Source organism: Phallusia mammillata, chromosome 8 (genome assembly GCF_965637545.1).
Source record: "Phallusia mammillata chromosome 8, kaPhaMamm4.hap1.1, whole genome shotgun sequence".
Taxonomy (NCBI): domain Eukaryota; kingdom Metazoa; phylum Chordata; class Ascidiacea; order Phlebobranchia; family Ascidiidae; genus Phallusia; species Phallusia mammillata.
In genome coordinates, this window is record NC_137259.1 from 10,087,412 (window position 1) to 10,113,906 (window position 26,495).

At 36.8% G+C, this 26,495-nt stretch overlaps 1 protein-coding gene and 1 long non-coding RNA gene across 12 annotated transcripts in view; both read left to right on the forward strand.

The window, feature by feature from the left end:
* Positions 1 to 56: 56 nt before the first annotated feature.
* On the forward strand, positions 57 to 1,453 carry LOC145203957 (uncharacterized). The gene is made up of 2 exons (XR_013853424.1): positions 57 to 618; positions 1,005 to 1,453. It is a non-coding gene; the product is annotated as an uncharacterized LOC145203957 (long non-coding RNA).
* Positions 1,454 to 5,261: 3,808 nt separating this feature from the next.
* The window catches only part of LOC145205087 (uncharacterized), a 65,680-nt gene continuing 44,446 nt past the window's right edge, over positions 5,262 to 26,495 (forward strand). For 5 of the 11 annotated variants that reach the window (XR_013853582.1, XR_013853584.1, XR_013853586.1 and 2 more), the window contains exons 1-4: positions 5,267 to 5,458; positions 10,196 to 10,379; positions 17,167 to 17,334; positions 22,803 to 22,882. Coding sequence is in view for 2 of the 11 variants with exons in the window: in XM_080077732.1 (XP_079933858.1) it covers positions 5,433 to 5,458; positions 10,196 to 10,379; positions 17,167 to 17,334; positions 22,803 to 22,882 (458 nt within the window). In the remaining 9 variants the exon portion in view is untranslated. The other 6 variants (XM_080077734.1, XR_013853585.1, XR_013853589.1 and 3 more) reach the window with 6 other exon arrangements.

A 26,495-nucleotide genomic window follows, 5' to 3' on the forward strand; every position in this document is an offset into this window, starting at 1 on the left:
TAAAGAGCCCCGGCACCGGAAAAATATTTTTTAATATGTTGTTTGTCGTATTTTTATAAACACGATTTCAAGTTTAAAACCACAAAAATCGAAGTTACTAGTCAAATATTTACGTTTTAAATCTAAAAACACTGACACCTTGCGGATATTTTGTCACTTAGCTCAAACGTCATGTGACGTCACCTCGTACCAACTTGGTTTGGAGCTTGTTAGCGTTCTGCGACGCCATTTATGTTAGTCAGTTTAGGTATTTTGATGTTTAAATGTTTTCATTTTTATACTCAAGTGTGCAAAAATGCCTGCAGTGTGTTCTTTGTATGGTTGCAATTCAAGAGGAAATCAAAAGGCCAGCAATATCACACTTTTTCGCTTTCCAAAGCGATTGCGGTCTGCTTGGCTTAAATTTGTTAACGTGAAAAAAATGGAAGAGACCAACGAAATACATTGTTCTTTGTAGCCTACATTTCACAGATGAATGTTTCACAAATAAAATGCAGTATGACAGGGGTATGGCAAAAGTTCTGGTGTTAAAGCCAAATGCCATTCCATGTATTCATTAGAACAGTCTTCTTCAGCAAGAAATGGCATTGAGAGCAGCTGCAAGAAAAGTAGCATATGGTATGCTTTAGTTAATTGTTTTCTGACATAATCTCATTTAACATTATAGTCTTTAATATTACCATTATGTTATACTAATTTAGTTTGTTGTCATGCCATTTACTTGAAAATAACAAAAAAGTGTGGTTATGAAAAAAAGGTGTGATAATATCAATACATTTTCATGTAGGGAACCACCCAATCTAAGCTATGAACCAAAATACATTGTGTGTAAAGGAAAACTTATTTACCTCTTAAATGGTGTACCAGAAGTAATTTAACTGCAGATTTCCCAGGACACACAGCTAAATTTGGTACATACACAATGATGGATGATGGATCTTTGAAACAATAAAATTGTTGCTATTAACCTGATATTCAGATGGTAATTTCATAATATTTTCTAGAGCAAATAAGAGGCAAACAGCAATGATATGGAAAAAGAAGGATTCTTGGGATGCATTGAAAACATCACAAGCAAAGGATTGTTTATTAAAGCCTTTGTGACTGAGGCATCCACAAATCATTAAATACATTAGTGAAGAATCGTCACAAACAAAACATGTTTGGCATGTAGCTACAAGTATGATAGAAATAAAAGATGAGCATACACCAGAATATTTGTGTTTATGGTTTCGAATTTAGAAATCCAAAAGAAACTGACAGCACTTTCTACCAAAGCATGTTGCAAAGAGTTGGGACCTTAGGTGAAAAGCTTATGCAGCCACATGTATTGTTGTGCAGCAACGTCACAAGGGAATTCACAACTTATAGTTGACAAGTGGCTGTCAGTCTGGCAACGTAACTCTGAAGTCTTCCCCAGCACCATTCAACAAATTTTCTGTAGGCAGTATATCTGAAATGCATAGAGGTTGCTGGTGGCATATTGCATGTTAGTAGTTAGTACAGTAAAACTTACTCGTGACAGGTGTTACCCTCATCATGATTTCCCAATTGACGTTTAAATCGATAACATGCTGCTTCTAATACATACACGTTGAGACATATAGATTCAAATTCAAGATGTGCTTTTATACAAAGCAGATTCGACTCAGAATATTCGTTGAACTTGGCTAACTGCTGTTGCACTTACTAATTTCATGGCAGCAAACGCACGATTTTCTCTCCTCCATTATCACATAGTTAGTACATAAACACCTACAATAATTCTGTTACGTGGAAAATACCTTTTGTCAACAACAAAACACCTACCTTTTAATGCAAACATTTGTTATTTATTGCTTAACTGTCAACTACTTATCTACGTTAATTTTATCAGTTGTAAACAATAGAAAAATGTACGAATCAAAGCCCTAAAACAAGCAATAAAGACAACAGCTGATCAACGCCATTGTGAGAAGTTGGTACGAGGTGACGTAACAATCGCTGCTACATATCAAACCAAGGTGTCGCTCGAGAGCTCATTGTTTGATTGAATATCTCGAAAACGACAAATCATAGGACAAAAAAAATTAGTGATTCGGAATCCCTGAATTTTGGCAATTCTAAATATCTAAAATGTAGAAAAAGTCACATCGCCGCTGCCGGGGCCCTAAAAGAAACTATGTACCGTATTAATTCAATTGTAAACAGCGGCTTTTTTACCCTCTAGTTCAGTGGTTCCCAACCGGGTGCCACCCTGGGGTGTCAATTGCAATGCTCAGGGGTGCCGCGAGATATTGATATTGCAATACTGCGACCCATTCTTTATTTTAACTTTCACCCTTTAAGTGCGTTATTTATTTCTAACCGAGTCTGTTATGTCTAGATTCAAAAACTTAATTATTGTTAGTTTTTAGAAAAGTGAGTATTGTATTTTGTTGTTGGTTTGTGTTATATTGTTCAAGTTTGCTTGGAATTTATGATTTTGTAAAACTGTTGCTGTTTGACCATTTCATGTAAACTTGTAGCTTTACAAGGTAAACATTAAAATGTGTTTGTTTAAATGTTTCCAATGCAAACTTACAAAATGAAGTAGGGATTTATGGTACAATATTATATGTGGTGCAGTCATGGGCGTCCGCAGCGGGGGGCAAGAGGGGGCGCGTGCCCCCCCCTGGAAATAATAAAAACGCAAACAGTCGCAAAATTCGCATCTTAAAACAAAACACCAAAAACATTCACATAGTGTTATACAAAAACTATTCCAGGAACTTAACTGAAGACGTCGTGGGTCTCCACCCCGTTTAACGCACCGAATACAAGCTGTAACTGTAACAGAACAGGATGAGGTTTTACAACAGATTAAATGAATCGAACATTATTACTTAACAATAGCTCGGTAACAAGCATATTATTACGTCATTGATGGATGTGTCAAAAAGCCATTATGTGATACCTTCACTGAGTCTGTTGTTACATCTGATAAGGTTCGTGTATGTAAATCCTACTTCCGTTAAAAATCGTTTGCCAACCTACCACATATTTCAGTAATAGTTAACATTGTGTTTATTGCACTACTTTGCTACATTGGGATTAGCAAGAAAGAATATCACTGTCAGATGATTTTTGTTCGGAAATACCGTTTATTGAACGGCCATGTGACGATAGTTTGCCCTCCCCTGTATTTTTTCCTGCGGACGCCCATGGGTGCAGTGCAGTGTCAACAATTTTTTTTTCTTCAAAATTTGCAGTTTCGGTGCAGTTTGCGAACAGCTTGAAATTTTGCAGTGCGAACAAAAATCCCAAAATTTCTGTCCTCGACATCACTAGCCTACTCTCGACGCGCATAAAAATTGAAAATGAATATCTTTGCGATGGAAAGAAACCATTTTGGTGTTTTGTTGCAGTTTTTCTCGTCATACCTATGCATGGGCGCCGGTACGTAGGGGCAAGAGGGGGCACTTCTGTGTTGTTTCATACAGTTATTTGAAATACAGAAGCCTCATAAAATTGATCCATTTTTTCAGGGTGTCGCTAACTATTTATCACTTTGATAGGGTGCCGCAAGGTCAAAAGGGTTGGGAACCACTGCTCTAGTTCAAGGATGGGCAACCTACAGGCCTCGGACATGAAGCTTTTAAACGGCACGCGACCACATTCTAACTGCTTCATGTATCCGCCAGTGATCGCATTAAAGATTCGTATTTTATGGAATTGATGCGTTATATCAGTGGTTCTCAAACTTTTTTTGTTGCGACGCCCCTGGAAAAGTTTTCTGGTCTTGCGACGCACCAGCAAACAAAAGTTTGTGAGAAAACTTATTATTAAAGTTGTGTTTATCGATACAACCACCAAAAGCCACGAAACGGAACTATTTTGCGACGCCCTTGGAAAATTGAAACGACGCACCAGGGCGTTGCGACGCACAGTTTGAGAACTACTGCGTAATATGTTCCTTTTGCACACCAAAGAATTTTTTAGCAACCAGTAGTTCATTTGACAATTGATCATATTCAAATTAAGCAAATACTTAAAGTTGAGTTGCCTACACTCTAATGTTATTGCATGCAAAAAGGTTGCCCACCTTCGCTCTAGACCAGGGGTCACCAAACTACGGCCCGCGGGCCGGATCCGGCCCGCGACCACATTTTTTGGTGAGTCAAATCGCATTGATAACTTTGTAACATTTAAACAATAATCTACTTCTTACGAAAGTTTTCCTGTCGCGATGTGTAGAATTGATATATCTTGTTTTATGGGATTACAAGGCCAATTGTGCACAAACAACTTTGGTCACTTGTGACGTTGCTTGCTTTGGTCACTTGTGACGTAGTAGGCCTATACAAGCATTGCTTGTAAGATGAGACTAACTATACAATTTAATAGTCGCATCACCAGATTTTTAATGGGATTATAGAAAGACCATATCTTGACGCCCCTATTAAAATCACCTTGCGGGCTAAGTTCGCAAAGACGGCGCTAGGGCATGTAAACTATTCGGCCTGTGCGACTTATTATTAAACTTACCCGGCCCGCAGTGAAAAAAGTTTGGTGACCCCTGCTTTAGACTATGCACCTTATACAATTGCTTTTTGATTCATTTTAGGCTCAAAATTATTTTGCATGTCCATTTTATACGTCCGCTTAGGTTGTGTGGGCAAAATTCCCGACGGTTTCAAATTAAACGTTTAAAAGAAACACATTCATTTAATAAAATACAAAACCTCATCAAGACAAAGTGTAAAACTTATCGGTTTAAAGCAATATTCCGAGCAAAAAATATAGTAGTTTTGCCCTGATCAAAGACATAGATATGGAAAATAAAGCAAACATTGAAGGTACACTGTCCCGGTTGCGGAATGCGGGTTGATCCTTCAGAAGGCTGTTGAACAGTTAATGATTTTTGTTGCGCAATTTATCGGCTATCTGAAAAGAAGTTTCAGACAAAACCTTACAAAAAATTCAAGGACCTACTGTGATAAACCGAACTACATAATAACAGCATACCGTATTAACCTTTGTATAACGTACAAACATTGTTATTGATTCGCAATGTTTTAAAACAAAAAATAAAAATAAAATACTGAAATCAAATGCACATGCCACCTTTGTCGTGGTCCAGTAAGTTGCTATTTGGGCTGCTGCTTGCTTTTCGCCAATCATTAGCATTGGCGGTTAAACGAGAATTTTTTGAGTTCATTACGGTAAAACTGTAAATTGTATGTGAAATCAATAAAATGGGAACGGTCAATTAAAATGACCAATTTAAAGTACGCAATCTAGAGTTTATACTCAAAATGTCATTATAATTCAATTTTTGATATTCCTTTCATTGACTTAAAATTTCACTTAGTAACTTGGGTATAGGGCAGGGGTCGCCAACCCGTGGGGTCCTCTTCCCTGAAGAGGATTTCAATTTTTGTTTTCCCCTTTTTCTCCCTTGAAGTTGTTCCATGCGTTTTTGCCATGAAATCTTCAGGTGAAACTCATAGATATAGTCAGGTACCTTACAGTATGTTTCATTTGACTTGATTGTCCAAGCAGTTGCGCTTTTAACCCCCAAAGAGAAAAAACATTGTGCATGATGCCACACACCACAAACGAAAAGTTTCTGTGGTGTAATAGTGTTATAAAGGTAACTAATGCATTTTTGTGTTTGCAAGGTACCGTATTTTACGGACCATAAAGCGCACCCGATTATAAGGCGCACTGTCAATAAGTTGCTTTGATTAGTTTCTTGTCCATACATAAGGCGCACCGGGCTATAGAACGCAACATATTTTAAGGTTCGTAAGCATGTCTCCTTGGCGCCATTTAAGGACAGCAGGTACTGTAAAAAGATGGTGATATAAGCAGTGTTCGCATTTACAATTATGAGGAGCAAGAGAAATAAAAGTTTACTTGTTACGTAATAAATGTAAGCAAGTCACAATAGGACAATGACCAAAAGAAAAAATGAGCCTAGTGAATATCACAGTTGCTAGTTGCTTTTACCGTAGTTTATTGTGTAAGACGGTGGTTTATTTATTTAATAATAGTATCAGTACTGGATTTGAGTGTAGGCAATAAAGCACTACTTGATCCATACATTAGGTGCACCGGCTTTTAACACGTTGACTGCCATGTCAACAATTATTGTTGACGCGGCGGTTTTATAAGAGGCCGCGTCAACAATTTTTGTATACAACCTCATTACACCTTTATGGTGCTAAAAGCGTCTAGCGTCCAGTGCATGTTCTTTCTCTGGTCTGTGGCACCTCATGCAAAGAGAAATATATTGCAACTAGGAATTTTTATTCCCATTTCACATCACAAAATTTGTTCGGTGGTTAAAAAATAGTACTCAATTGAAAGCAGTTGTTTATCGGATCGAAAAAAACACAATTAAAAAAACTATTTCAAATCAAAACATAAATAAACTTTGACAAATTTTTATGCAGTACCTTATATATGTAACAATAAATAAATAATTACAAAATAAAAACAGAACTTTAAAAATATAAATCCACAAAATAAAACAGAACTCCATAAAAATAAATCTGAACCAACATAACATAAATCTTAAAAAAAACTGAATAACTAGTTTTGTTTGTGACTTTCAGAAAAGCATGTAACACACATAACAGGTTCATCTGGGCACCCAGAGCAAAAATACTTGGATCTTGGATTTTTTTTCTTAGCAGCAGCCCTGCCTTGTGAATTAGCCAGTTTCTGGTAACACAATTTGCAGGTCCGATAAATTTCTTTGTTGTTTGTATTCTTCAATGTTACTAACACATGACTTTGCTTTACTTTGACAGGATCTGTAGGATAAGACAGATCTAAAATGGCTGAAGTAACTTCCTCTCTAAATTTTCGAATTTTCATTTTAGATCCTTTTATTTCCTGATACAGCACATGAGCATTTACTATGCAGATTCCAAGTAACAGTTCTATGCCCAATTTTCGATACCACTTTACACCTTTTCGAAGAGTTGAACCATATGAAGCCATCTGATCAGACAGATCGATGCCCAACTTTCCTTTATTGTATGCTGTGATAGCTAATGGCTTTTCACTTGCCCTCATACGCTTCTTTTTGGGAGGTATATTTGATGGCCTGTTGTCTTCTTCTAACCTTTGCCTTTTTCTTGTTACCTGCACAAGTTGTGGTCTGTGTTTGGTTGAGAGTATACGGACATCTCTAACATCCTTCCATTTTAGAATTACTATTCCATTTTCATCCTCTTTTGCAACAAAATCTCCTCTTCTTAATTTTGCATCCATTACTTCCTTTGGAAAAAGCTTTTTAGCAGCTCGGACTGTTCCAACCAAATGTGTGTTCCTTTGTAAAAGGCAGTCAGCTAATTCATAGCTAGTGTAAAAGTTATCTACATAGAGTGTCCGTCCCTGATCAAGCAGACCTTCCATCAATTCTTCACAGATTCGCTTTGCCAACCCCACTTCTCTTTCACCTGCTTCCGACTTTCCGGAGTAGACAGACAAATTATAAGTAAAACCCTTCAGGGAACAAAGTTTGAAGAGTTTAATTCCATATTTGTGAGCCTTGTTTGGTATATATTGACGAAACTTTAATCTTCCTCGCCATGGAATTAGGGTTTCATCAACAACCACATCACTTCCTGGAGTATAAATAGTTTTAAAATTTCTAATAAGAAGATCTAATAAGGGTTGAATCTTCCTTAGTTTCTCTCCTTCTGACTCCTCATTGTTGGAAAAATGAAAGCAGTTTAGAAGTAGTTCAAACCTATTGCGGCTCATTTTCGAAGAAATATGGTTTTTGTACAGTGGATTATGGCTCCAATATGATGAGATCGTGCCCTTTCTATTCAATCCCATCCACATAAGCATACCTAAGAATGTCTCTATTTCTTTTCTTGTTGTTGGAACCCATTTTGCATGCCTACATTTATGAGTTAGCTGGTCTTTATTTGTTTTTATTACTGTTAGTTGATCAGCATACAGGTTCGTCTGTGTGACAAGCAAATTTACCACTTCTTCATTGACAAAAAACTTGAAAGCCTTTACTGGAGTTAAATTTTCTGACTGTGAAATGGATGGATACGGGCCTTCATCACCAGTAAAGTTAAATATTTTGTGTCTTCCACTATATTCTGTCCACTTGGGAAAAGTACCTGCTATTCTAACTTGCTGATTCTGTCTTTCATTTTCTATTTCTTCCTGTCTTTCCTCTTCTATTACCATTTGGTTTAGCTCCATATCTAAATCATCTTCAGCCTCCACTTCAGATAAATCTGGCTGATAATTTGGATCACTGTCAGAGTCATCATCCATAAAATCGGATTCATCTGACATAAAAGATTCATCTGACACTTGTATGATAATTTTCTGTATCTTTTCTGTTTCTGCATCTTTCTCATCACTCATATTGTTTAGTTTTCACTAGGGACACAAAATTTATCTTAAATTATCTAAAAAATACAAGAAAATTTACAAAGTCTTTTTACAAAAGTAGGTACAAAGTCAAATCATAGTAGTTCAAAATTGCACTATATTGTCTCAACATGTTTATAGTTGAAACAGAGTGTCAACAACATTTGTTGGCATGGCCAAAAAAGCAAACCAATTTTTGTGTCACATTTTTGCAGCACACAATGGCACTGAATCTAAAAAATAACTGAAATCATGTTTTTAACACAGTACAACTACCAGGTTATTCAAAAACATTTACATATACATGCAATTAACATGCAAAAACCCCGAAGAAAAAGTGTCAACAACCTATGTTGACATGGCCAGGCATTTGTCAATCAGGATATGTTTGCAGTTTTTGGAGCACATAAAGGTACAAAAACACAAAAATCAAGTGGAACAAAATGTTTACCTTTCAAACTTTAATATTATGCAAAAAAAATCTGTGGCCCCATGTTTACGTTTTTTGAACAGATACATGGCAGTCAATGTGTTAAGGCGCACGATCAATTTATGAGGAAAAAAAGGATTTAAATTGCGCCTTATGGTCCATAAAATACGGTACTGGCTAGAGTTCCTTCGAAAATATAGAGTCTCGATTCTCGAGAAATAAATAAAAATTTCTCGAGGAAAATTACGACATGTATGTTAAACAAAAAGTAAATGCGACACCTCTTATTACGTGTATTTTTCGTTTTAACTCGCCTCTAGAGCAGACTGGGCACATAACTTTCTTATTTTGCTTCCGAAACAGCGATTTTTAGTGTGCGTTGCCACTAAACTTTCACCTTTCCCAGGCAGTAGTCACGCCTATGTGCGTAAGATTTATAACAGTCACTTTGTTTTTTTCTGGTTTGCTAACGAATCACTACTTGTGATCGCTACTAGAAGCGAAAAAACGTACAATCGGATTTTTTTTTTTTTTTTAGAAAATCGGCTTAAATAAAAATTTCGAGACTCTCGAGATTCTCGAGAAATGGATTTTTAATTTCTCGTTTCTCGAGAAACACAAAGTCGAGAAATAGAGGAACCCTAGTACTGGCATAATTTCTTTTCTGTTTTGCACATGTCATTTAGGGTCTTACTGTTAACAGCCTTATGAAGTAAAAAGTGCTAACTGTTGCTGCTAAAACACCTCAAATAGTCAAAGTTTTAACATTTTCCGATTGGAACAAGATTTTACAAGTCTTTAGTTTGGGTCTTTGTGGTCTGTCACAATCACACCACTAGGGTTCCTCTATTTCTTGACTTTTTCGTTTCTTGAGAAACGAGAAATTCAAAATCCATTTCTCGAGAGTCTCGAAATTTTTATTTAAGCCGATTTTCTAACAAAAAAAAATCCGATTGTACGTTTTTTGCTTCTAGTAGCGATCGCAGGTAGTGATTCGCTACCAAACCAGCAAAAATGAAGCGACTGTTACAGAAGCGTCTTATGCCACCAGGCGTGACTACTGCTTGGGAAAGGTGAAAGTTTAGCGCAATGCATGGTAAAAATCGCTGTTTCGGAAGCAAATAAAGAGAGTTATGTGCCCAGTCCGCTCTAGAGGCGAGTTGAAACGAAAAATACAGGTAATAAGAGGTGTCGCATTTACTTTTTGTTTAAGATACGTGACATAACTTTTCTAGATTTTTATTTTTTTCTCAAGACTCGAGACTCGAAATCTGTAAAATGGGTGTATTTTGTATATTTGATATGAAACAGTTATCAATCTTATAAGCTTTTTCCCCCTAGTGATATTGAATGTTTTGTCACACTGAAGAGTATGTCTATGTCACCTCTTAGTTTGGAAGACCTGACAGAAGAAAATCATTGCTTTAAGTGTTATGAGTTACCATATTTGTTTTCTGATGTTGACAATTGTATGGATGGTTCTCCTTACCAAGATAGTAATTTGGAACAACAATCATGCATGGAAAGTAGTGACAGGAGTCACAGTAAAACATCAGTGAAACACAGCCCTTGTAGGGTGAGTATCAGAAGCAAATAAAGAAAAAAAATCTCAACTTATTGCACACTGGCAGCATATAATTTGTATCCTCACTTCTAAAAAATAACACAACCTCCACAATAAGCAGGTATATATAGCACAAAAACATTGTGGGCGGCAAGACTTCACCTTTGTAACGACATAATTAGGGGTGTTCAAAACAGGCTATCAAATCTTTTTGATAGTTGGAATGGATATAAATTTGTGCTCCGAACGTTTGCAAAAAAGTAATCACATGTGGTTCGGTAGTTGATTTCCTTTGGTGTTCGGTGTAAAACAAAACTAGCCCCTCTTAGATGGATAAAAATTTTAAACAATGTTAAAAATGGGAAAAAATAACGGTTATATGCCATTTTAGGTCTGATTGTTAAGTTTTACCCTGTAGCGCCACTATATACTCCCACAAAGTGCTAAAATGGGTAAATGCTTCAAACAATGGCCTAATTGCATGGGATTTGGATAGTTTGTACCTCATATGGCATGATTGTTTGGGCAATATACTAATTGCCATATTTCAACTTTGGGATGGTTGTCTCAAAAATACATTGTTTATAACTTTGCATTTGTGGGACCCACGTGTTTCTGCTTGCAAAAACAAACATAGGTTATTGAAACATTGTCTATCATAGGACCCATTATAAAGTAAGCGTAGGGAATATCCATGGTGTGTACAGGCCATAGTGTGTGTGCAGTTACAAAATAAGTCGCCTTTGAAAAGCATTGTATCACAGAACTTTTTTTACTTTAGCCAGGTTTTGAATGATTTTGGTAGTATCAGTCGCTGTATCAAAATGTTTTTGCCTCAGTTTTTTTTTACTTTTTTAAGACCCGCAAAAGTCACTTTACACAAGAATACTAGCAACTTTTCTGATTTTTGCTTTAGCTTGTACAAAACCAAGTAAGCATAGACACAACTAAAGGATAGGTTTGCAGTGTGAATAATTATGTGCAACACTAAAACATATTGAAAATAGGACAAACTTCAAACTATGCCTGAACTGAATCTGGTTAAGTTAGTTTGTACTTTCAATAGCACAATTATTTAACTTTGAATAGCACAATTATTTCAGCCAAGTGCTAATTAAAGCAGTGATTCTCAACTGCGGCTCTCTGGGCCGCAGGCGGCTCCCAACTACTTATTTTGCGGTTCGCACCAGACCTCAGAAAACCACCAAAAATTGTTGTTTTCGCTTTCAAGGTATTAATTATGGGTCCCCTTCCCTGAAGATTTTACTCGAATTGTTTTTGTTTTTTTTCTGTTTTTTTCTTTTTCTTTCTTCCTTTTTTTTCTTCCCAAAGTTTGTCCGACTCGTTTTTCCATCAAATGTTTGATGGATTTGGCTGAAATTTACACAGATGGTAGATATAGTTATGTAGATGTGCATCCCACTTTGTTTTTGTTGATAACCCCAGTATTTACCCCGCTCGCCCCTAAAATGGGTGTTTTTACCCAAAGTTTGTCCGACTCGTTTTTCCATCAAACGTTAGATGGATTTGGCTGAAATTTACACAGATGGTAGATATATTCATGTAGATGTGCATCCCACTTTGTTTTTGTTGATAACCCCAGTATTTACCCCGCTAGCTCCCTAAAATGGGAGTTTTTAAACAGTGTCAGAATTGGCTGAAATTTGGGTTTCTTGTATAGTATGCCATTTATAGGCGTTGATTGTTGTGTTCAACCCTGTAGTCCTAACATTTACCCCACAAGCCCCTAAAGTGTAAAACGTATTTGTATGTTACTGGGCACCACAAACGAAAGATTTCTTTGGAGCAATAGTGTTACAAGGGCAACCAGTTGTATGTTGCTCGTTGGTGGGTTGCTTGGTGGTCGTTTTTGCGCCATGGCAGTTAGGGGCTTGTTAACAGCCCTATGACGTCAGAAACATTACCGGTTGTTGCTCAAAACACCTCTAGTGGTCGAAATTGTAAACATTGGTGAATTGGGCTGAAATTTTGCAGTACTATTGATTGAGTCATTGTGGTTTTTATATATTTTTTAGTTTGTGTGTCGAACCCAATTAGTTGCCCTACTAGCCCCCTAAAATGGGTCAGTTTTTTAAAACCGACCTGTGTGCAGCCTTGACTGGGTAATCCTGTTTAGTATTGCGTACGTCTAATAACCGGCCCTCAAGTAAGAGTTTTCAAAATGACTCTTGTTTGACTGTCAATTAATATGAAAGGAAGACCAACCTTAACTAATTTTTAAACATAACTTTTGCACTTATTCACTAATCCCAGAATAGCTCCATAACGTTTGAAAAAGGTGTACTTGCTCTTGAAAAAAATGATGCAAATATATCTGGAACCCCTTCCTTTTTAAAAGTTATTGGAAGATTAAATAGATGTTCTGTTTACCGCTGAGCAATAACAAGGAGTTGTTATCTCAAAGCTGTGCACATTAATTCTTCTTTGCTGGCTTATCTAATCACCAATAGTGGTATAACAAGCATTTAAATGAAGAGTTCAGTGTGTTAAAATTACAAAACTGATGTTCCGGCAACAATGCTTTTCTTGCTAAGTGAGACCATACTGAGATTTAAGCCATGTTAAATGTAAACCGAACGTTTGAAAATGTTTAGTGTTATATTTTTCATGACCCACCAAACATGTAATGGTTGTCATAAAAATAAAATCGCATATAATCAAACTATATGTTCTTTTGATTCACTTAATGCAGTGGTACTCAAACTGTGGTACGTGTACCACTAGTGGTACACCAGAACTTTCCAGGTGGTATGCGAGTAGATTTCTGTGGTACCTAATTTAAGCCTGACTTAAAGTTGCACTTCAATTGACCCAACTGATAAGCACTGGTTTAGGCAAAACTCGTGTTTTGAACAGTCTTTTGAAATTGCTAAATATGCTAGTCAGGGCGAGAAAATAAGCCTATTTCTTAGGATATCCATTGAAACAAGGTTTACCTACACTTCAGGTGGTACGCAGGAATAAAAATAATTGTCAGGTGGTACGTGATCCGCATAAGATTGAGAACGCTGACTTAATGGGTAACATGCCAATGCTTTGCATATTGTATTTCTTCTTTTCATGCTCTTGCACAGCTTATCGGGTGGATTACCGATTCAGAAATGCATTTATTATGGGTCCCCTTCCCACGCATATTGATTTTACTCAAATTGTTTTTGTTTGTTTTCTTTGTTTTTCTTCTTTTTTTTTCTTCCCAAAGTTTGTCCGACTCGTTTTTCTATCACATGTTTGATGGATTTGGATGAAATTTACACAGATGGTAGATATAGTTATGTAGATGTGCATCCCACTTTGTTTTTGTTGATAACCCCAGTATTTACCCCGATAGCCCACTAAAATGGGTATTTTCCTTCCCAAAGTTTGTCCGACTCGTTTTTCTGTCAAATGTTTGATGGATGTGGCTGAAACTTATACAGATGGTAGATAAAGTTATGTAGATGTGCATCCCACTTTGTTTGTCCAAATAACCCTAGTATTTACCCCGCTAGCCCCCTAAAATTGGTGAGTTTGTAAACAGTGTCAGAATTGGCTGAAATTTGGATAGCTTGTAGAGTATGCCATTTATAGTTGTCGATTGTTGTGTTCAACCCTGTAGCCCTAACATTTACCCCACAAGCCCCCAAAGTGTAAAACAGATTTGTATGTTACTGGACATCACAAACAAAAGATTTCTGTTGCTCAATAGTGTTACAAGGGCAAGCAGTTGTATGTTACTCGTTTATGACTTTGTGGATTGCTTGGTGAACGTTTTTGTGCCATGGCAGTTATTGCCCTATGGCGTCAGAAACATTAACGGTTGTTGCACAAAACACCTCTAGTGGTAGACATTTTAAACATAGGCGGATTTGGCTGAAATTTTGCAGTACTATTGAATGAGTCATTGAGGTTTCCTATTTTTTTAGTTTGTGTGTCGGACCCCATTAGTTACCCTACTAGCCCCCTAAAATGGGTCAGTTTTTTAAACAGTGTCGGGATTGGATAAAATTTGGGTAGTATGTGGACTATGCTATTTGTAGGTTTCAATTGATGTGTTTTACCTTGTAGCCCCAACATTTACTCAACTTGCCCCCTAAAATAAATGAACTTTCAAAAAACGTCCTAATTAGATGAAATTTGCAAAGTTTATTAAACATACTAAGTCCTCAAATGTTATGTTTTGCCCTGTACCCCCACAACTTAACCAACTAATCTCTAAAATGTGTAACCCTTTTCACAATGTTCGAATTGAATGAAAACCGGATAGCTTGTAGAATTTGCTATTTATTTTTTGTTTTACCCCATTATGCCACTACTTACTCCATCGTTTCTTTGAAAAGGAACGTTAAATAGGACATACTTCAAACAATACCTGGGGTGAATCTAAATTTATATAGTTTGTACTCTACATAGTATTATTATTTAAGCCCAGTGCTGATCACTGCGTTTTACCTTACAACACTAAACGTTCACACAGTTATTTCTTGAAATGCATTATCTACAACTTTGCATGTGTGGGGACCCATGAGTTTCTGCTTGCAGAAACAACTAAGGTTATAAAAGACAGTAGATGGTATGGGACCCAATATAAAATAAGCATAGGAAATATATCAATGTTTTAAAATAGGTTATAGTGTATATGCAAGGGAAATATGTGCTAAACAACAATCATATGTTGAGTATGTGACAGTCATGCTAATCTTGCAGCTGCAGTTTTGCTGAGTAAGCTTAGAAAGTAGCGCCGCAATCTGAGTCTTTAAAGGTTTTGCTAAAATCAAATGTTTTTTGTTGTTGAATGTATATAGGGTTATAATAGAAACTGAGGTAGCTCGCCTTAGCACCCTTGCGCTGTAGAATGTGCCAAAGTTGTAAGGTTGACCAGGTTACAGTCATGTACTTTCAGGTTTTGGCATGCTAACAATTCTGGCTACGATGTGATGTAACACTTTTTTAAAAAATAACCTGACTGCAAAAGAAAGCACAAATCAATCGAACTGGTGGTTGTTATTGTTTCTTCAACACACTTGATTGCACTATAGCCACGACAGTTAGGCAGCATGGCGTCATTTTCTGCGCTGTGAGTGATAACCTAATTTTGATTTAAAAGTACTTCTTTCTATTCTGGACAACAAACGAGCGAAAATACTGCTCATAGAGGTAGTTAAGTGTCACTGCAACTATGTTTTTTAAGTGAAAATTAGCACTTATGTTAGTGGCTTGTAGTGATGGGACGGGTACCCGGTACTCGGTATCGATGGTATCGAACGATTTCAGTGGTATCGATACTCGTACTCGGTATCGAAATATTTTGTCTCATGTTTCGATACCAACGTGCGAGTACCGAAGGCCGATTTACACTATAGGAACACTGAAAACTTTGTGCCAATATATGCTTCGGACAGTACAAATTTGGGAAAAAGTTCCGCCAGGTTACGTATTTTTTTCGCTATCGTATGGAGATTACTTTTTTCTGCATGTGTGTGTGCACGCCTGTACGCCGACCATGGCAGATAAATTAGCAGGTGATATACAACTAAGTACAACACTGCACTTAAGTACTCGGTAATCAGACTCGGTATCGAAGGTATATACATGTGGTACTCGGTATCGGTACTCGCTTTAAAACCTGGTATCGTCCCATCACTAGTGGCTTGTACTGTTTACATAGCACCAAGATTATCTCATAATCTGGTTAATAGCATCAAATGTCTTGGCAAATCGATGCATTTATAGGGATTTGTCTGCATAGGGATTATATTAACATTTAAAAAAAGGTTGTTATGTATGTGCAATGGCAAAACATGCTAGGCCACCCTTCTAGTTTTTTGTCTTTTCAAACATGTAAGTTTCAGTCATTGTTGTGTACAACTGAATCTTGAAATTGTTAATCAACCTAAACTTGCTGCACATTTTTCTTATTACAGTAGATTGACATAAACAAGTTGGTCACTTGTGAGAAATAAATGGTTAGTTAAGATATAACTTTTTTTACTGGTCATAGTTTTTTTGTCATGAACTGTTAAATCATTAAAGGGGGTTACAATATTTATGATTTGCATTGATTGTAAAAAAAGAATACAGTCAAACTTCGATACTATGCCACCCTTTGGGACCGAGAGAAAGTGGCATAGCAGCGAGGGTGGCATATTAGCAAGGGTTGTTTTTAAACATAGCCTTGGGACGTGCCAAAGTACTGTAATGCCATGTTGTGTTGTACGATTATAATTTATTACAGTATACAGTATAATTTATAACAAAAATACGGATAGATCGTGCCTAGAACAAACAAGATCTGTTAGTTTTGCTGTGACACAAGCACAGAGCGGCGTTTACATAACTCGCTGCAAAGCCGTGAAACCTCTTAAAATGACCACGTTTGTTTATTCAACGATTTGTTTTTCGTGTTTTCTCTGTTTTATCATGAGCTCAAACCGAAAATTGTCAGAAGGCCAAATTTTTCAATCCATAACCAGACCGTTAATACAGTAATACTGTACTCTCATGTGTCATAGTAGCAAGGTTAAGGGGTGGCATAGTAAATATATTTTCTATTGAATTTAGTTGCTGACAATCAAAAATGGTATAGCGAGGGTGGCATAATAACAAGGTGGCATAGTATCGAAGTTTGACTGTATTTCAGTTTAACCAAGTAGTGGCCAGTAGGTACATGCATGTGTGATTTCACTTATAGGTTACATAGGATTGACACAAAAGTTAAAATGACCTTCTAATCAATATTTTTAGTAGTAGAGATGACCTTAATACACATTATGTGGGCAGCACATTTTTTTATTTTTTGCAGCCAATTTCAGCAAGATCAAATGCAACTTCTGTAACTCTACTTGAAACTGATGTAGAAATACAACACCCCAGAAATTCTATGTCAATAATACAAGCAGATAATGAACGTCTAAAATCATTAATTGTTGAACTACAGCAACAGCTTTTGTTTATGAAACATAAAATGAAGGTATGTAGAGATGTGGGACATTATGTTTCCTTTAGGGTACATGTAGATCTATCTGTTTTATGTAAGACTTTAAGCTTTGCATTCTATTGTACAGATGATTCAGCTTATTTACTCTGTGGTGAATTATGGGTTCCTGTTTACTGCTGTGTCTCTCTAAAGCAGTGGTTCTTAACCTTTTTCCATGCTGCAACCTCTTCAAATCACCAACCAATTTTGACCCCCCCCCCCCCTGGGTTTTTGATTTTATATAGAATAGGCCTAACCAACCTTAATTATTCAGCATCCCCGCACCCCTTGGGAACAGTTCTCGCACCCCGCGTGCACCCTTGGTTAAGAACCCCTGCTCTAAAGCAAAGGTGGGCAACCTTTTTGCATGCGCGGGCCAAAATGTGATATTGTGAAGGCGGGCCGCAGTGATGACAATGCAATAACATAAGAATGTATACAACGTCAAATATACAATGTTTTTTTCTTTGTGCGTAACAATGTCTATTCTTAGTAATAAACTAATAACTATCAACGTGTAAAGTAACAACTCTTTGATACACAAAATGGAATTTAACACATACATTCTGTCTGACCGATGAAAATAAAATACGGGTCGCAGGCCGCTCCAAAGTTGCTCACGGGTCGTAGGCTGCCCACCCCTGCTCTAAAGTCTCACCGCTATAGTGGCCCATGATTCCCTAAAAAACAAAATAAAATAGCAAATCAAAATGAAAACTGAAATCAAAGTAAAAATAAAACTAAAAATGCAAATCAAAATGAGAACCCAAATCAAATAGAAAATGCAAACCAAAATCAAAAGTAAAATGCAAATCAAAATGTTTTTTTTACCATGGCTGAGGCATGCCAGAACCAGTTGCAAAAACATGCGAGTGAAAATGAAAGTGCCTTTTTTCACAGTGGCCCATGAGTGCCAGTGTCAACTAGAATGTCATACCTTGGTCATGGCTGCGTTTGTGGGTTACCAGCCAGGTTTAGCAATTCCTATGTTTCTGGTGAGAACTTCGAGTATTTAAGAACCTTCAATCCATGTTTTGTTTTTGTTTAATTATAAAAAATTAATTATAAAACATAATAGTTATCTAAACATAAAACAATAACGATATACAGCTAAATTGGACTAATAATTATGAGTCCCCTTCCCTGAAGGGGACACATATTGATTTTACTCAAAATGTTTTTGTTTTTTTTCTTTTGTTTTCTTTTTTTTCATCTACCCAAAGTTTGTCCGACTCGTTTTTCCATCAAATCCTTGATGGATTTGGCTGAGATTTACACAGATGGTAGATGTAGTTATGTAGATGTGCATCCCACTTTGTTTTTGTTGATAACCCCAGTATTTACCCCGCTAGCCCCCTAAAATGGTTTTTCCCCGAAGTTTGTCTGACTCGTTTTTCCATCAAATGTTTGATGGATTTGGCTGAAATTTACACAGATGGTAGATATAGTTATGTGGATGTGCATCCCACTTTGTTTTTGTTGATAGCACCTGTATTTACCCCGCTAGCCCCCTAAATTGGGTATTTTCCCCCGAAGTTTGTCCGACTCGTTTTTCTATCAAATGCTTGATGGATTCGGCTGAAATTTACACAGATGGTAGATGTAGTTATGCAGATGTGCATCCCACTTTGTTTTTGTTGATAACCTCAGTATTTATCCCGCTAGCCCCCTAAAATGTTTTTTTTCCCCGAAGTTTGTCTGACTCGTTTAGCCATCAAATGTTTGATGGATTGGGCTGAAATTTACACAGATGGTAGATGTAGTTATGTAGATGTGCATGCCACTTTGTTTTTGTTGATAACCCCAGTATTTACCCCGCTAGCCCCCTAAAATAGTTTTTTCCCGAAGTTTGTCTGACTCGTTTTGCCATAAAATGTTTGATGGATGTGGCTGTAACTTATACAGATGGTAGATATAGTTATGTAGATGTGCATCCGACCCTTTGACGTCAGAAACATTAACGGTTGTTGCTCAAAACACCTCTAGTGGTTGAAATTTTAAATGTTGGCAGATTGGACTGAAATTTTGCAGTACTATTGATTGAGTCATTGTGGTTTCCTACTTCTAAGTTTGTGGGTGTTGAACCTCAATTAGTTATCCTACTAGCCCCCTAAAATGAGTTTTAGATATGCACAGTACCAATCACTGTGTTTGTCTTCACAATACCAAACTTACTCATTGTTATCTATTGAAATGCATTATCTACAACTTTGCATGTGTGGGGACCCATGAGTTTTTGCTTGCAGAAACAACCAAGGTTATAAAAGACGATGGCTAATATTGGACCCAATACAAAATAAGCATAGGAAATATATTTATGTTTTAAAATAGATCATAGTGTATGTGCAAGGGCAATATGTGCTAAGCCACCCTTCTAGTTTTTTTTTTGGAAAAAACAAAGAAAACTAAGATCAATTTTATGTTGCAATCAGCATTTTGTCTCTGCAAAATAATAATGGCTGATTGGAAAAACGACGAACGTCTGTTGCAACAACTGAACATGTATGTGAAACTGTCAATTAATGAATTTTAGATTTTGCTAAAATTTCTGCTCAAAGTATTTCACCATCTCCTACACAAGCAGCATTTCTACAATCTTATGAAATATCAAATCTAGTATAAGCATAAATTAGATGGATAAATGTGTCTTCCGTGACAAGAAAATGCCCTTAAATTTATTTCAACCAACAAAAAGAGGGGTTCGTTCACACACAATTTCATTATTGTTTTGGTCCTATTTGTGACGGAATAAATTACCCTTGAAATTTCCCCATTAAGTTAGTTTACGAAACTAAACACAATTCAGCCTGCATGTTGTTGTGGCAATGCCTAAGATTACGTCTACATAGTTGTTATCAACAGGTTTTGTTTCGCAGATATGTTCTAGGAAATTGCAAATGACAAATGTTTGAGAACCACTGTCCTACACTGGCAAGAGTGTTCCAATATCAGATCCTGTATAGCGTTATTACAGACAAATCCGGTTAATCGCATACCGGTTAATCGGATAATCCGTTTAATTGCATTACGATTTAAAATCCCAAACCGTCACCCATTGTTTGTTAAGAAAATCGGCCGGTTAATCGCATACCGTTTTATCGCATAAACCGGATGTTCGCATCAATTTTTAACGGAATATGCGATTAACCGGATGGATGATCTCTATGTGAAAGTCGAACAGACCGAGTTTTTCGAATAAACGAATAGATATGATAGTAAAATCCACTGGAGGTAATGTATGCGAAAAAGACATAGATGCATGTTTGCATTCTACACCAAATAACGCATCTAATTTCAACGTTGAAAATGACATGTCTCGATCATAAAATATTTTTGAAAAGTTATTAGGAGATTAAATCGGCGTTCAGTTTACCGCTGTGCGATAACTAGGAGTTGTTATCTCATAGCCATGCACATTGATCCTTTTTTTGTTGGCTTATCTAATCGCCAATACTGATATAACAAGCGTTTAGATAAAGAGTTCAACGTGTTTAAATTACGAAACTCGTGTTCCGGTAAAGACGCTGATTGTGATTTCTCACTAAGTGCGAACTGCACCAAATTCGAAGTATTAAAGTGTATTGAAATTTGAACAATGTTAAATTTAGAACAAATGGTTAAAAATGTTTTCTGACCCGCCAAACACGTAATGGTTGTAAAGAATGTTAGATTGCAAGTAATCACACTATGTTGTTTAGATTCGGGTAACTGGTATCGTGCCAATGATTACCATATTTTATGTCTTCTATTCGTGACGATTAAGAAAGGCAGTTATTACTCTAATATTTGTTGCTGGTTTAAATTTTTGAAGCAACGATCACACGTTGATCATGTGACAGACATGCTAATCTTGCAGCTGCAGTTTTGCTGAGTCTTTAAAGGTTTGCTAAAATCAAATATTATTTTTGTCAATTGGATAACGGGTTATAATAGAAACTGATGCAGCTCGCCTCAGCGCCATAGGCGTAGAGTTTTTTAAAATACCGGGGGTGCGACTTTCCATCATCGGCACCGATACCTATACCATGTGTAGTATCTGTATCCGTATAGGACCAAATACTGACACCTTTTACGTGCTTTAGCCTGTAGTTTAAAATTTAAATCACATTATTTTGCAAATAGTCACTTGACACAGTTTGCTGTTGGTCTGATAACATACTTACTTAACGAAAGGACGATTTACCGAATTAGCAATTTTAACAACGATTTAGTTTTAAAGTATTGTGTTTGGGCGGAAAATAAAAGTAAAAGCAATTCATGTTTTAAAAATAGCCAACTCTGTATTGTCGGCACCTAAACTGAGGTCACCTTGGATCAAGTTTAGGCCGCTGTAATGTTTTGCAAACGGACATTAAACTGACGTATTCAAAGGATCAAGGCCATTAAACTGACGTTATTCAAAGGTCAAGGCCGTTATTCAAAGGTCAAGGTACTCTATGCCAGTGTAGAATGTGCCGAAGCTGTAAGTTTGACCAGGTTTCGGTCGTGTACTTTTGGGTTTGGGCTTGCTTACAAATATGCACCTAGCACTTTGCAGCTTAAAGCGTTGGTTTGAACTAGAAAACAAAATGGTCAGAAACAACAGGCCATTTTACGTGTATATTTAGCAAGATGCCTAGCACATTTATAAGGCAAACTTCCCAAAACAAGACTAAAACGTCATAAACCGTCATCATAGGGAAGTTCCCAAATTTTAATGTTGGGCCCCTTGGCTACGATGCGATGTAACATATCTTTTCAAATAAACCTGACTGCAGGTGAAAGCACAAATCAAGCGAACTGTGGCGTGTGCGCCAATTAAAGAGTGTGTGTGTGTTTCTACTGTTTCTTCAACACACTTGGGCGATTGCACCATAGCCACGACAGTTAGGAAGCATGACGTCATGTATTGCGCTGAGAGTAATAAATCTAGTTTTGACTTGAGAGTACTTTTTTCAATTATCCGCAACAAAAGAGAGAAAATACTGCTCTGTTGCCATAGTTGAGCGTCACTGCAACTTTGTTTTAGCTGGGGAAGTGAAAATGACCACTTTTGTTAACGGCATGTACTGTTTACATTGCAACCGGATTATCGCACAATTCGTCTGTATTTTAATTTTTAATATTTACTTTGTTTTACATACAAAAAGAAACAGAACTATTCTGCGACGCACAGTTTGAGAACTACTGGGTTAAAGAGCCAGCTCTTTGTGATAGAAAGCAGCGCTTTCACACATGCATCATAGTATGCCAGGCATATTAAAGGCGCCATACCGAAACAGGCTAAAAAATATCGCCTGCAGTGGGATTCTAACCCCTGAAAGTCGAATCACAAGCACCATTGTCTGCCTTGTATGCTGCACATGTCAGCCTTGTAGTAGGGAATGGCCAGTTCGACCATATCAGCTAAGATGATATAGTTATATTAATAAGAGTGTAAAGCCCAAAGCTACAGCGCCACTGCACACTTATTGTTTAATTAGTTGCAGGAATATTCTAATGGAGTATCTGACAAGTTCCAATGTCTCAACGATGAATTGGAAGCCAGCCAAAGGAAAATAAGGTTTGTTAGACATTTGTTATTAAACTGGTTTGCTTGTGTTTTTTTACAAAAAAATCTGCTTTTAGACCCAATATCCTTGGTGATGAATTTATGGTCATTTATCGAACGTACATTCGATTAGGTTTTAAAGTTGCTGCTGAAAACACCTTTACTGATCAAAATTTTAAACTTTGGTCGATTGGGACAAATTTTACAGGACTGTTAACTGGATCATTGTGGTTTCAAATTTTTATAGTTCCCCTTCCCTGAAGACACATATTCTTTTTGTTCGTATTTATGTGTTCCCTTCTCTGAAGGAGACACATTGTTTTTGTTCATTTTTTTTTGCTGTATGACGCTGGTTTGTAGCGCTTTTTGTTTAAGAAAGAGTGCTTCAAATTTACACAGATGTTAGTTATTTATCCATACTTGATCCGCCTGAACTTTGAACTGAACACTACCGGACCCTTCAACAGGCAGCATGGTCATCGACGATCACCGTTTATTTAATTATATTCGACTAATGGCATCTTCAGTTCCTTATTCAAATAAAATCTTTCTATTTGAATAAGGAACTGATGATGCCATTAGGCGAAATATATATTCCAAGATTTTTGTCGACTGATTTCATTGCTTGGAAAATACTTTCCATTCTTAGTGATCCTCCTGAAGTTTGACCCCGAATGACCCAAGGGTTCACCCACAGGCCCCCAAAATGTATTTTTTCAAAAATGGCAGTACTGACTAAAGTACATGATAAAGGAGTTTCATGCTTTGTTGTTTGGTGCAATGTAAGGTATTCTAAATAATTTTGAACCTTCAAAATGGATTTACCCATTTTCACCCCATAAACTCCGAAATATTCGTTTTTGTCTAATGCTGGTTTGTCAAACGTGTTTGGTCAAGAAAGAGTGCTTCAAATTAATTCAAATTTACAAAGATGTTAGCTGTTGACTCAAATTTGATCCTTCTGAAGTTTGACCCCGACCGACCCACCACTTCACCCATAGGCTTCCAAAACGTAAAATTTTTAAAATCGCTGTACTGACCAAATTACAAGATCTAGGAGTTTTATGCTTTGTTGGTTGGTGCAATGTAAGGTATTTTGATTTTTTGGATTCACCCATTTTAACCCTGAAATAATGGATTTTAGTTTTTCCAGTCCTTTAGGTCAGAAATGCAAGCCTCTTATATGTGCTAAAAATTTTTTAAAAATGTTTGCAGTGGGTTACTTATTAATGTTCAAAATTTTTGCTCAATAGCCAAATAGTTTAGAACAGGGCTTCCCAAACTTTTTTGATCGCGACCCCTTTTAATCTCTTTAAATTTTCCGGGGCCCTTCAAGGATAATATGATAAACAGTGCGAAAAATATGTTTATTGTATTTTTTGAAACGACTAATTCGAGCAAAAATCAAAAACAACCTACCGGTACTCGGAGTCAACTGCTTTACATGTCCAAACCCTGATACCCTTACGTGCTTTTAGCCTTTAGTTTCTGTCACATTGATTTTCAAATAGGCACTTATCACTTTGGACCAAGTTTAGGCTGTTGCAGTGCTTTGCAAACGGACATTAAACACTGCTTGGAAATCGTAAATTTATTACCTATTTTTATTAGAGAAAGTTATTGCGCCACACAATATTTAAACGTTAGTCTATAACTCTGTTTGTCATCTTTATGTTGCATTAAAATGCCTGTGTATTTCAAAACAATTGCAAGTGTTGCATTTCAACCGATGTTTGTTCGATGAATGGCGTTTGAAAAAATCGCTTGCGCTTAGCTGGAAACGTTTTAAAACCGACGTAACTTGAACAAAAATTACATTGTGACGTTATACAAACATCAAGGCCGGGGGTGTGCGGCACCCCATACTCTACACCAGTGTATGGAGTATCTTCTGCAAAATTGGTACAGCCCTCTGCGACCTCTCAAGTTTGTTAAGTGACCCCTTCCGGGGTCGCGACCCCAAGTTTGGGAAGCCCTGGTTTAGAACCATATATATGTGTACACTGGAATGCCCAAAAGAGTAATTCACTGTTTTACAATTACGGCGATTTGATGCATAGCGTGATATCGCTGCTTGACACAAGGACGGGCGTTTACGAAGTAGTCTTTTTGATGATTAGACATTAACGCAGTAATGCTATGTGGTTTTAGTAAGTTGGCACACGTATTATCAGTTTTAGTGAAGGTTTTATATCTCAGGAGTGATTAAAACGATACTGCAGTTTTGTGCAATTTAAGCATACGTTGTTGATTAACATGAAGGTAAAAAAATAGACGTTTTCCAAAGATGCAATTGTTTTCTTGATAAATAACTGCTGTCACCACTAATACCGTAATTTTCCGTGTATAATGCGCAAAATTTACTTAATTTATTGTCCTAAAATCTGGGGTGCGCATTATGCATGGGTACAACAATTTTTGAAGAAAATCTTCCTCGAAATAAAACTTGAAATCAGACCTTTCTTCTCTGCTGTTTACTACAAACACGCTCCATACCAACACAATGCTCTCGTATCAGACGCTTGCTCGATCACCTGCTCGTTTGCTGTCACAATGTACCCTACACAAATCCGAAACACGCTATCGAGTTTGCTAGCGCATGCGCAGTGATACTGACCGGCAGAATAACATCCGGTTGTTCCCAAAGATGATCTTTTTTCTGAAATAATTTTACGTTTATTGACTTAAGTAAGAGTCAAAATTTGGGTGCGTATTATACATGGGTACAGGCTTTTTTCCAGCATCGACATGCCATTTTTAGGGTGCGTATTATGCATGGGGGCGCACTATACTTGGAAAATTAAGGTAATAAAGCTAAACTGACTGACACAGTTATATATTCAAGCAAATCAAGGCAAATTTACAGCCCCTAACTACCCACTTTCCAGCCCAATTCAGCTGAACATATATCAAACTGCAAACAAAGATCGCCGCAACACGCGTGCAAAGCCCGGAAATCAACTCCAAACAGCTGTCTGTGAATCAACCAAGCGTAAAATATCAAAAAACGGCTCAAAAACAAAAATATGAAAAAAACTTTTTTTTTTTTTTTTTTTCACTTTCTCCTTGGTGTAATTAATTTTTTTCAAATACTAACATATCATTTTTTTCAAATAAATTGAAGTCAATATGCATAAGCTTTCCAACGCACCCCAGTTGGGAAAAAAATTCGCACTAATATGATTTTTATCGCTGTTAACAACGAGGCATGTCTCCATGCGCATTTATGCGCCCCTGGCAGTTAAAGGGTTAAGCAGATCATTAATTGCCATGTTTCAAATTTTTTACTTCAAACTTGGTGGTTACAACTTTGCATGTGTGGGCCCCCATAAAAAAGTTATAAAACATTGGTTGTTATGGGATCTTTATAAAACAAACAAATGAAATATATGCATGGTTTGAAATGAAGGTGGCTGTACACATGATAGGGTTACCATATTTGATGATACACAATCCCTGACAAATTTATCTCCGTTGCATGTGTTAACCTTTTTTGCGATCCAAACACTTCTATTACAGAATATATGTAGAATATTCGAAAGTCACATGGATGACAACGCGAGAAAACGTTACATACGATAATCTGATTCTTGTCAATTAATTTTTTTCGTAGACTTCTGTTACA